The sequence below is a fragment of the Nerophis lumbriciformis genome, linkage group LG05 (genome assembly GCF_033978685.3).
Source record: "Nerophis lumbriciformis linkage group LG05, RoL_Nlum_v2.1, whole genome shotgun sequence".
Classification (NCBI taxonomy): domain Eukaryota; kingdom Metazoa; phylum Chordata; class Actinopteri; order Syngnathiformes; family Syngnathidae; genus Nerophis; species Nerophis lumbriciformis.
The window spans coordinates 28,042,440-28,055,514 of record NC_084552.2 but is presented as its reverse complement, the minus strand read 5'-3'; the positions used below and the strand labels follow the sequence as shown (position 1 = coordinate 28,055,514).

Below are 13,075 nucleotides of genomic sequence, written 5' to 3'. Positions count from 1 at the left end.
TATGAACCAAATAGTTGAACGTTTTAATGATGACTTTGTTAATATCGGAAAAAATCTGGAACAAAGAATTCCAAGAGCGGATGATGGGTCTGTTGAGGACTTGAGTAAGCGCATAGACAAAAATTCCAATTCGATGTTTCTTAAGAATGTGACAAAAGAAGAAATAATCAAAATTATAATCAAAAAAATGTAAATCCAAGACCTCAACCGACTGTCATGGAATAGATATGGTAACGATAAAAAAGGTTATAGAATACATTTCAGAACCTCTGACATATATCAGCAACCTATCATTTCTAACCGGCAAATTCCCAGACAAAATGAAAACTGCGAAAGTTGTACCAATTTATAAGAATGGAGACATACACCCGTTTACTAACTACAGACCAGTTTCATTAATTCCACAATTCTCCAAAATCATGGAAAAAGTATTCAATACCCGATTACATATATGTATCAACAAAAGTGGGATGCTCGTGGAGAACCAATATGGATTCCAAGCAAATATCTTAACTTCGACAGCATTAATCAAAATAACAGAGGAAATTACCAATGAAATAGATGGTAAAGAATGTGCGGCCGCAGTATTCATGGACTTAACAAAAGCCTTTGACACAATTAATCATGATATTTTAATACGAAAATTAGAACAATATGGCATCAGAGGTTTGGTATTGAATTGGGTAAGAAGCTATTTAACCAACAGGAAGCAATATGTGAAGATGGGTGAAAATATGTCAACAAGGCTAGATATATCTTGTGGTGTACCCCAGGGATCAATCCTGGGACCAAGATTGTTTAAAGGGGAACATTATCACCAGACCTATGTAAGCGTCAATATATATACCTTGATGTTGCAGAAAAAAGACCATATATTTTTTTAACCGATTTCCGAACTCTAAATGGGTGAATTTTGGCGAATTAAACGCCTTTCTATTATTCGCTCTCGGAGCGATGACGTCACAACGTGACGTCACATCCAGAAGCAATCCGCCATTTTCTCACTTTCGTCGGTGTGTGTTGTCGGAGGGTGTAACAACACGAACAGGGACGGATTCAAGTTGCACCAGTGGCCCAAAGATGCGAAAGTGGCAAGAAATTGGACGAAATTTGTTCAAAATACGAGGCTGTGGGGAAAGCCAATGAAATGGTCAGTCGTTTGTTCCGCACACTTTACCGACGAAAGCTATGCTACGACAGAGATGGCAAGAATGTGTGGATATCCTGCGACACTCAAAGCAGATGCTGACATCAACTCCAAAACTGGACAGATCAGCTTTCAGGAAAAGAGAGCGGATGAGGGTATGTCTACAGAATATATTAATTGATGAAAACTTTATTCATTACTCGCGGTTTTACGTAAATTATTATACATAAACTGTGTTTACCAATAATTTAGCTTAAAAACATTTATTTTTTTCAATCATTCGAGTACATTCGGGTAGTCTTGTGTAATGCAGTATTTTGTGTCTATTTAGGTATGGTTAAACTGAGTGCTGAAATCGTGAACAAATATATGTTCTTAACGCGCCTGAAATGGGCTGTCTGCACTCTCAAAGTGCATGTTGTTGCCAAATGTATTTCATATGCTGTAAACCTAGTTCATAGTTGTTAGTTTCCTTTAATGCCAAACAAACACATACCAATCGTTGGTTAGAAGGCGATCGCCAAATTCGTCCTCGCTTTCTCCCTGTCGTGTCGTTTTCGTCGGTTTCGCTTGCATACGGTTCAAACCGATATGGCTCAATAGCTTCAGTTTCTTCTTCAATTTTGTTTCCGCTACCTGCCTCCACACTACAACCATCCGTTTCAATACATGCCTAATCTGTTGAATCGCTTAAGCCGCTGAAATCCGAGTCTGAATCCGAGCTAATGTCGCTATATCTTGCTGTTCTACCCGCCATGTTTGTTTGTATTGGCATCACTGTGTGACGTCACAGGAAAATGGACGGGTGTATATAACGATGGTTAAAATCAGGCACTTTGAAGCTTTTTTAGGGATATTGCGTGATGGGTAAAATTTTGAAAAAAACTTCGAAAAATAAAATAAGCCACTGGGAACTGATTTTTAATGGTTTTAACTCTTCTGAAATTGTGATAATGTTCCCCTTTGATCTTTATATAAACGGCATTTGTAAAGTTACAAAGGACTATTGTAAACTGTTGTATTACTCATTCACGGATGTCATTTTGATATAAAAAACAAAGTCAGTAAATGAACGTATGTATTTGTAAACGCTCTGAAGTGGGAAAAGGGTAGGATTTAATAAGCTTTGCTTCTTCCTACTCCTTTTCGGACATGATGTAAAGTGAAATTATATGAAATTGTGTGATGTATTATGCTGTAAGTGTGTTCATGTTCGAAATAAACTAAAGAAAGAAAGTGCGCCTTATAGTCCTGGAAAATACGGTAAATACATAAAGAAGACAGTAAACATAGCTAATGTTAAGCCACTGGGAACTGATTTTTAATGGTTTTAACTCTTCTGAAATTGTGATAATGTTCCCCTTTGATCTTTATATAAACGGCATTTGTAAAGTTACAAAGGACTATTGTAAACTGTTGTATTACTCATTCACGGATGTCATTTTGATATAAAAAACAAAGTCAGTAAATGAACGTATGTATTTGTAAACGCTCTGAAGTGGGAAAAGGGTAGGATTTAATAAGCTTTGCTTCTTCCTACTCCTTTTCGGACATGATGTAAAGTGAAATTATATGAAATTGTGTGATGTATTATGCTGTAAGTGTGTTCATGTTCGAAATAAACTAAAGAAAGAAAGTGCGCCTTATAGTCCTGGAAAATACGGTAAATACATAAAGAAGACAGTAAACATAGCTAATGTTAAACGATAATAGACAGCAGCAATGTTAGCTCTGATGCTAACCTAACCATCTTTCTAGACTTAATTCATTACTTTAAGATAAATTGTCACGTACTGTTGCTTTTACATTTTCAAAATGGGACAACATGGCAATAAACATGATGTCATTACTGCACAAATGTACGTAAGCGTTAATATTGGTAAGTCCGCTGGCCATGAACTGAGATAACGAAACATCAATAATTAACGATTGCAAGTTCAAAAGCACAACGACGACCTGAAGTTAAACAGGTGATGCTATATCGTGGCTTATGTAAGTGATACCTCTCGCCAGTAGGGTCCGCACGACTTCGGGGTGTCATTAGGAGTGAAAGATGAGTTTGCTTTGGTAGCAGGCTGCCATTGTGTGTTTAATAGTGACTAAGTAACTCCACTGAACTTTGCCCCCTTTCAACTTTAGATCTGAAGCCAATGACCTGGCACTCCGCCTCGCCCGCCAGTACGCGGCCAGCCAAGATATCATCACCTTGGACAAGTGAGCGCCTTTTGGTGGACATATATAAGCGGAGTCGTGGTGTCGCTCATGTTTCTGTCCCCCCCCCCCCGGTTTGCAGCGCCTATCACGGTCATGTGACGTCGCTCATTGAAATCAGCCCCTACAAGTTCCACCATCTGTCCAACGGGCCCCTCAGTCCATTTGTGCACGTGGTGAGTGGCTCACTACATTAAAACGCCATGACTCAGCTTGGTCGGCGTAATGTTGACACCCGTGTGTGCGCCAGGACGGGAAAACGTGCAGACAGATGCACTGTGGGAAATGTGTACCTACCAAAAGTAGGTCACCTCAAATAAACACCTCGTTAGGGGGAAAAATAATACATGTAAATTGTATTACATAATTGCTAAATGAACACAAACCCTGACCGACTTAGAGAAAAATAATGTAGATTTTCACTGGTTTATTATAGTACATTAACATTTTAAAATTAGCATTAATGATCACATTTATCATATGTTGTATTGAAATAAACTACACTATATTGCCAAAAGTATATGGCCACCTGCCTTGACTCACATATGAACTTGAAGTGCCATCCCATTCCTAACCCATAGGGTTCAATATGATGTTTGCAGCTATTACAGGGAAGGCTGTCCACAAGGTTGCGGAGTGTGTTTATAGGAATTTTCAACCATTCTTCCAAAAGCGCATTGGTGAGGTCACACACTGATGTTGGTCGAGAAGGCCTGGCTCTCAGTCTCCGTTCTAATTTATTCCAAAGGTGTTCTGTCGGGTTCAGGTCAGGACAGTCAAGTTCATCCACACCAGACTCTGTCATCCATGTCTTTATGAACCTTGCTTTGTGCACTGGTGCACAGTCATGTTGGAAGAGGAAAGGGCCTACTCCAAACTGTTCCCACAACTTTGAGAGCATGGAATTGTCCAAAATGTTTTGGTATCCTGGAGCATTCAAAGTTCCTTTCACTGGAACTAAGGGGCCAAGACCAACTCCTGTATAACAACCCCATGCCATAATTTCTCCTCCATCACATTTCACACTCGGCACAATGCAGTCCGAAATGTATCGTTCTCCTGGAAACCTCCAAACCCAGACTCGTCCATCAGATTGCCAGATGGAAAAGCATGATTCATCACTCCAGAGAACGCGTCTCCACTGCTCTAGAGTCCAGTGGCGACGTGCTTTACACCACTGCATCCGACGTTTTGCATTGGACTTGGTGATATATTTCTTAGATGCAGCTGATCGGCCATGGAAACCCATTCAAAGACGCTCTCTGCGTACTGTATGTGGGCTAATTGGAAGGTTTGGAGCTCTGTAGCAACTGGAGCAGCATCCGCTGCCCCCTCTCTGTCAGTTTACGTGGTCTAGCACTTTGTGGCTGAGTTGCTGTTGTTCCCAAACTCTTCCATTTTCTTATAATAAAGCTGACAGTTGACTTTAAAATATTTAGGAGCGAGGAAATGTCACGACGAGATTTGTTGCACAGGTGGCATCCTGACAGTTCCACGCTGGAAATCACTTTCTTTCACAAATGTTTGTAGAAACAGTCTCCATGCCTAAGTGCTTGATTTTATACACCTGTGGCCGGGCCAAGTGATTAGGACGCCTGATTCTGATCATTTGGATGGGTGGCCAAATACTTTTGGCAATATAGTGTATTTCACTTTTTATATGTGAAAAATTGTTTAAAAAGTATAAAATCTTCCCATAAAAATGTATTGTATAAATAACGGCATGCATTGTGCTTATATTATATAATAGGGTAATATTTGAATAACATTAAAATGTTTACCTTCTGGCATGTCAGCAGGCGGTGTGACCCCAAGATGCAGAGACCGCAGCGACTTGCAGGTTGAAGGTTTGTTTATTAGGTGCCAAGTTAGCAACAGAGGAAGCACCAGCGGGGTCGCTTCAGTGAACCACTGGTGAAATACAAACAGCAATAAATTGGACAAGGCAAAAGCAGATCGCTGAGGTGAAATAAGGCAAATGTGGCAAGAGCGGTCAAATTCAACAAGTCAATTTGAATACTTAAATAAAGAAAAAGCTGACAACGCCACTGGGTATAAAATGGCTCCTAAAACCAGTGCAAGTTTTGTGTTAAGGCCGCATCAGTTTTAGACACCAAATGAGACACTGAGACTAAATACAAACATATACACTTTGTGTTGTATTGTTACAATAATTGACACAGTATAGACCTCTAGGGAAGAATACAATGCATTAAGATAGTGACATGATGACAAAAATAAATATCACTAAGATAATCGCACAAAAGAAAAAAGAAACAGCGACAATGCAAAGCAAAAGTAAACAACTTCAAAACAATACAAAACCAACTGAAGCACACCAAACAAAATAACTAATTCAAAACATTCAAACACCAAAATGCACATTTCCCTGTACTAAAAGAGAACTTAAATGAGTCACGTCCTTCACTTGATCTCTCAAGTGAGCGTATAGTAAGTAAGTATAAGTATATATAAGTACTTATAGATGTGTGTGTGTGTGTGTGTATACATATGTAAATATATACAGTATATACATATATATGTATATATACATACATACAGTATACATATATGGTCAGGTCGAGCGGTAACTAGGAAAGCTCTAGCCGGGGGAGTTAATGTTTTAGCTCCCAATCAAAGGCTCTGGGTTCAAATCACCGTCATGGCGATGGGCTTGCCAAGCCAAAGTATGCAAGAGTGGGTACGCCGGACAATGTGGGGGTGTTTCACCTCCCCCACACAGAGTAAAGCTAAGTGGTTGCTGGGTAATTAACTTACAGTTAAAGAGGTAAGTAATAATAATAACAAATAGTCTATAGTCCAAAAGTCCAGGGTAACGTCGGGGGTTAACTCCTCCTGTGTGCCGAGGCTAAAGTTGGTAAGTGTACCATCAGTAATTCCTAGGCTGGTATGGGTGGGAATAGGAACATGAATAATTAATCATTGTGAGTGTTGACTAATCAACTCTCCTCGGTCTGACTAATTGCAATTGGATAATTAAAGAAATAAATAATTGGAATTGGATAATTAAAAAAACAAAGGTTAATAAAAACAAATATGAAAAACACATCAAGTCTTTTTTTTAGAATAATCATCAACAATTGATATGATAATAATTCAAGCAAATATGACATTTCCTTTAATTTATTCGTATCTGTTATTTGTATCCATTGTTCCCCATTTTTTTATTATCCCATTTTTTTTCTTTTGTTTTTCATTATTCAATTACAATGTTGTCAGTTTCCCAGACTCCAGGAGAGCTGATTGGTAATTGTGTATTATTTTTTTTCAATCATGTTTATTTTGATTTTGTTTAATGAGTGTTTATTTTTGCAATATATTTTACAAACCAAGCTCAGAAGAACATAATTTCACTGAATATATAAAACAATATAAACAAACACTACTTGAATAGTGATGTTTACTGTTTAAACTTGAATAATTCTAATGGAAGTCTCATGTTTTATTAGATATGTTGTTTACATGTTTTGTACAATAATGTGCTGCTAATTATTTGGAATGTAATGGTGCATTTTGTTACCATCAATAAATAGCTTTTTTTTTTTTTTTTTTTTTTTTTTTAAACCTAATCAAGTATTGTCATAATTACTTTAAATAGAGTAACTTTATTTTCTTTGTATATGCATTAAAATATGATGCAAATCAATGCCAAAAAAGTTTTGGTAATAACTTGGACCACATCTGGTCCTGATCTGGTCCGAATGTAATATTTGGGTAACGCATGTGTGCCATATTTGGGCCGTATGTGACCTTGTTTTTCTCTGCTTTGGACCAGATTTGGCCCAAAACGATTTCAGATCTGGCAAATGAGTCCGTATCAAATCAATGCCGAGGTGCAAAAAGACACTGGCCCAGATGGGTAAAAAGGATCCGCACCATAAAACCGTCGCTTCAACAACAAGCGCTACTGGATTTGAAGCCTAGTCAGACCTGATAGGTAACTTACAAAGCTCCAGTCGGAAAAGTTAGTGTTTTATCCCATCTCGATCATAGGTTCAGGATTAAATATGTAATTGGGGCCCGAAATCCATCCTGGGAAAGACCAAGGATAGCTGAGTGGTTAACGCAGCTACCTCCCAATCAAAGGGGACTGAGTTAAAATCCAGTCAGCTTGATCACTAACTTACCAAAGTTCCTGAGTTTTGTTTCACCTCTGTTGTAGTTTACTGAGACGGGTTCTCGATTATATTTGTCATTGGGACCCGGAATTGTGTCTTAATACGACCCAGGACAGCTGAGTGGTTAACACCGTTGACCACAAATCAAGGGGTGCTTGGTTCAATTTTCCTTAAGGAGTAGTGTTTTGTTTCACTATCATTGTGGTTTAGTGAGACAGGTTCTCAATTAAACATGTCATCGGGGCGCGAAAACTGTCCTTAAAAAGACCAAGGATAGCAGAGTGCTTAGAGCAGCTTGCTCCCGATCAAAAGGGACTAGGTTCAAATCCCAGTCAAGTCGATAGGAAACTTGGTAAGCTTTTATATCATAGTTTACAGAGACAGGTTCTCAATTAAATATGTCATTTGAGCCCGAAATTTGGGACTAACAAGACAAAGGGAAGCTGAATGGTTAAGCAGCTAGCTCCCAAGCAAAGGGTACTGGGTTCAAATCCCAGTCAGGTCAAGCAGTAACTAGGTATAGTTTTATATCATAGTTTACTGAGACAGGTTCTCAATTGAATATGTCACTGGGGCCCGAAATCTTGTCTCAAAAAGACCAAGGATAGCTGAATGGTTAAACAGCTAGCTCCCAAGCAAAGGGTACTGGGTTCAAATCCCAGTCAGGTCAAGCAGTAACTAGGTATAGTTTTATATCATAGTTTACTGAGACAGGTTCTCAATTGAATATGTCACTGGGGCCCGAAATCTTGTCTCAAAAAGACCAAGGATAGCTGAATGGTTAAACAGCTAGCTCCCAATCAACGGGTTCATGGGTTCAATCCCAGTCTAGGTCGATCGGCTTGCCAAGCCAAAGAATGCAGGAGTGGGGACGCCGGACAATGTGGGGGTGTTTCACCTCCCCCACACAGAGTAAAGCTAAGTGGTAGCTGGTTAATTAACTTATAGTTAAAAAGGTAAGTATGGGTAATATTCATAACAAATAGTCTATAGTCCAAAAGTCAAGGGTAACCTCGGGGGTTAGCTCCTCCTGTGTGCCAAGGCTAAAGTTGGTAAGTGTACCATCAGTAATTCCTAGGCTGGGGATGGGTGGGAATAGGAACATGAATAATTAATCATTGTGAGTGTTGACCAATCAGCTCTCCTCGGTCTGACTAATTGCAATTAGTCCTTGGTTTTCTTATGTATGTATTTCAGGCCCCAATGACCAGTGTTGGGTTAGTTACTGAAAACCAGTAACTAGTTACAGTTACTAGTTACTTTATTTTAAAAGTATCTGTTACTAACTCAGTTACTTGACCAAAAAGTAATGCGTTACTGTGAAAAGTAACTATTTAGTTACTTCTTTTTTTTTTAAAGCTCCCGTTAATACCCTTTTAGCCTTCATTTCAGTACTGTTATTGCACTGGAGAATAAAACAATCTGTTGATCAACTTGACATGCATTTGTATTACTGAACTCTGCTAAGCAATGTGGTCTACATACAACACACAAAGACAAAGATATGTTTCAAAGGGCCAATTTATTTCAGGCCAGAACAAATTGACAAAACTATTTTAAATAGCTGCAACATAACATACATAAGTAACAAACAGCATAATAACAACATAGCTATAAACCAAGGAAGTGTCTCTCTTTACTAGCTTCGTCGAAGCATGTTGCTTTTGTACCGTATTTTCCGCACTATAAGGCGCACCTAAAAACCACAATTTTTCTCAAAAGCTGACAGTGCGCCTAATAACCCGGTGCGCTTTATTACGATTCATTTTCATAAAGTTTCGGTCTCGCAACTTCGGTAAACAGCCGCCATCTTTTTTCCCGGTAGAACAGGAAGCGCTTCTTCTTCTACGCAAGCAACCGCCAAGGAAAGCACCCGCCCCCATAGAACAGGAAGCGCTTCACCCGCCCCCATAGAACAGGAAGCGCTTCACCCGCCCCCGGAAGAAGAAGAAAAAACGCGCGGATATCACCGTACGTTTCATTTCCTGTTTACATCTGTAAAGACCACAAAATGGCTCCTACTAAACGATCCGGGTCATAAAAAGACGCAATCTCTCCATCCGCACACGGATTACTACCGTATTTCACAGCAACTGAACCGCACTGTGGAACGGGAGCACGTACGGTGAATATTCGCTCCACAGGGAATGAGAAGTCATCCTTCACTGTGGTTCTAGCTTGCCATGCTAACTTCCACTCATGGTGATATTCAAAAGGAAGACCTTGCCAAAAGAGACCTTTCCAGCCGGCGTCATCATAAAAGCTAACTCGAAGGGATGGATGGATGAAGAAAAGATGAGCGAGTGGTTAAGGGAAGTTTACGCGAAGCGGCCGGGTGGCTTTTTTCACGCTGCTCCGTCCATGTTGATATATGACTCTATGCGCGCCCACATCACAGATGGTGTCAAAAAACAAGTGAAGCACACAAATACAACACTCGCCGTCATTCCGGGTGGATTAACCAAAGAACTCCAACCGCTGGATATTGGTGTCAACAGGGCATTCAAATCACGACTGCGAACTGCGTGGGAAAAATGGATGACCGAAGGCGAACACACCTTCACTAAGACGGGCAGACAACGCCGGACAACATACGCCAACATCTGCCAGTGGATCGTAAATGCCTGGGCAGATATTTCTGTCACAACTGTGGTCCGAGCTTTCCGGAAGGCAGGATTCACAGAACTGCTGCACAACAACAGCGACACTGAATCCGATGATTTCGAAGAGACGGAGCCCGCCATTTTGGAAGCCACGCTAGCGCAACTTTTCAATTCGGACACCGAAGACGAAGAATTCGAAGGATTTACCGGTACGAATGAAGAATAACTTCAGAAAGTGAGCGCTATGTTTATTTTGTGTGTTGTGTGTTGTGACATTAACGTTCGAGCAACATTACCGGTATGTTGCTATTGCTCTACACCATTTTGAATTTTACTATGTTTGTGATTGCACATTTGTACATTTTGGGACAGAGTTGTTAGAACGCTGGTTTTCAATATATTATTAAAGTTTGACTGAACTATCTGACTGTTTTTTTGACATTCACTTTAGCGCAGCGTTTTTTTGACATTCACTTTAGCGCAGCGTAGGCGCGGCTTTTAGTCCGGGGCGGCTTATTGGTGGACAAAAGCTGCTGTTTCAGCAGATTTGAATTGCTGTTTTGGGCAGTAGATGGGATCTTTGATCCAAGACACAACTTACATTTAACTAAAATGTTCTTTTCTTTGTGCTCGACAAAAGAAAAGTAGTGATAATATCTAGGCTGGCCATATTCTGAAATCCCAAAAAGAGGACACAAGGCGAGCAGCACGCCAAGGCCGGGACGAGGTGAACATTTGCCAATGATACTTAAACTTGCTTTATAAATAATATATTTATTTAAATAAAGCATTTTTTCTCCTCTGTTGACAGCAGTGTTGGCGCTAGGAATTTTCAAAATGGGGTCCCAGGGACCCCATCAAGTCATAAAAATGGGGTCCCACAGTAAATTTTTGGGGTCCCACTTTTTTGTAAGCGTTTTGAAAACAAATGACGAATGTATGCATTATCTTGTTATATCTCACATTCTATATTGTGTTTTGGAAAAAGGTTGTCATAAACGTTACTTAATTCATTAAAAAAAATATATAAAAAAAGAAAACTAATTTGTTTACATATGTAAATGTATTCAGTTATAAACATCAATTCATTTTCTTTTTTCCTTCATGGATCTAAACTTTACCGCTGCTGGTAGTTTTTTCTGTTTTTATTTAATAAGTTATAGGTGTATTTATTTCAGTATAAAAGTGTAAAAAGTGTTTTGCATTGGTCATGAAATGATGATAATGGTGTGCCAGGGCATACATACATTTTATATTTAACGCTTAAATCTCAACTTCAGATCTATCCCTCATTTCAAAATGTTTTAGTTTTTTTTATGTTGTTTTTTTTTTTTTTTCGCCCTTTTTTGTCAAACAAAACTATGTTTTTAATGGCAAACACACAAAATATGCAAAATCTTCCACCAAAAATATTTTTCAAAGTGGAATATTTGATGTGAAATAATCGGAACCTTGGATAGGTCAATAATTCATAATAACATTGATTTTGATTCAATATTATGTTTTGAGCAATGACAGTGTGAAATAAAAAAAAAACAGCTTTGTTTTATTAGTCAACATTGCAACTTTTTCTAAATAACATTTCACATATAAGCTTTTTTATTTCACTTTTGTTATGTTTTTGTTTATTTTAATAGTATTTTTAGAATGTGCTGTGGGCCTTTTAAAACATTAGCTGTGGGCCGCAAATGGCCTCCGGGGCACACTTTTGACACCCCTGCTATAGATAATAAAAAATAAAATCTGATAAATCTATCGATAAAAAGCAAAGCCTGGCGACGCATGTGCGTTTATCATAACTCTGTCGCTCTCTCTGTGTCCGCCCCTCCCTCAAAAATGCTGCTGCGCGCACCCCTCCCTCCCTCCCTCCCCACACCCAGACACACACACTGCGCCCCTCTTCCTTGTGACATAAGAGATTCAGAAGGACGACACCGCAGCGCTCCAATAAAACACACTCAGATCTTCTGTTTCTAGCCGATACTACATAAAAAATAACGTAAAATAACGCAGTAACACATCATGTAGTAGCGGTAACTGAGTTACTGAATATAAAAAATAACGCGTTAGATTACTAGTTACCGCCAAAACTAACGGCGTTACAGTAACGCGTTAGTCCCAACACTGCCAATGACATATTTAATTGAAAACCGGTCTCACTAAACTACAATGATAGTGAAACAAAATGCTGACTCATTACTGAAATTTGAACCCTGTACCCCTTGCTTGGTGGCCTGTATGGGGTTTGAACCCAGTACCCCTGTAGTAGAGCACACAGTGTTGACCATTGAGCTATCCTGGGTCCCATCAAAGATTGTTTTTTGCTCCCATACAAATGTAATCAGTGAACTATGATAGAGGTGAAACAAAAACAAGATCTTCCAAGCTATGGATTTGAAACCCAGTAGTACTGATTGAGAGGCAGCGGTCTTCACCATTGAGCTACCCTGGGTCTAATTGCACGTGGAGTCTAGCTCATTCACTAATGTAATTGTGACACCTGTCGTAGTAAAATACGATTGGGGTGAAACAAAATTTTGATCCGAAGTTAAATATCAAACCAACTGGGATTTGAAGCTGGTACTTCTTTATTTTGAGCCCACAGTGGTTACCGTTGAGCTATCCTGGGTTCATGAGATTTATGATTTTTGCTTATATACAAATGCAATCATTAAACTATGATAGAGGTGAAACAAAAAACTAGATTGTTGAGGTTATGGATTTGAAGTCAATCCTACTGAGTGAGAGGCAGGAGTCTTAACCACTGAGCCATTTCTTTCCACATACATGTGCAATCAGTAAACTATGACAGACGTAAAACACAATATCTCTTAAGAGAAAATTGAGGAGCCCTGTGTCAGTTACAACTACGATATAGATTAAACAAAACTTTGGAGCTCTCTAAGCTACCGAGTTACCAGTCCAGGATTCAAACCCATTACCCCTTGTTGGTGGCCAAGTGTGAACCACTGATA

General features: G+C 39.2%; 1 protein-coding gene across 2 annotated transcripts in view; it reads left to right on the top strand.

Moving 5' to 3' along the window:
• etnppl (ethanolamine-phosphate phospho-lyase) overlaps positions 1–13,075 on the top strand; it is a 41,543-nt gene that overhangs the window by 22,137 nt on the left and 6,331 nt on the right. For both annotated transcript variants that reach the window (XM_061960956.2, XM_061960957.2), the window contains exons 4-5: positions 3,287–3,361; positions 3,441–3,534. In XM_061960956.2, the coding sequence (XP_061816940.1) occupies positions 3,287–3,361; positions 3,441–3,534 (169 nt within the window). The remainder of the gene's footprint in view (positions 1–3,286; positions 3,362–3,440; positions 3,535–13,075) is intronic.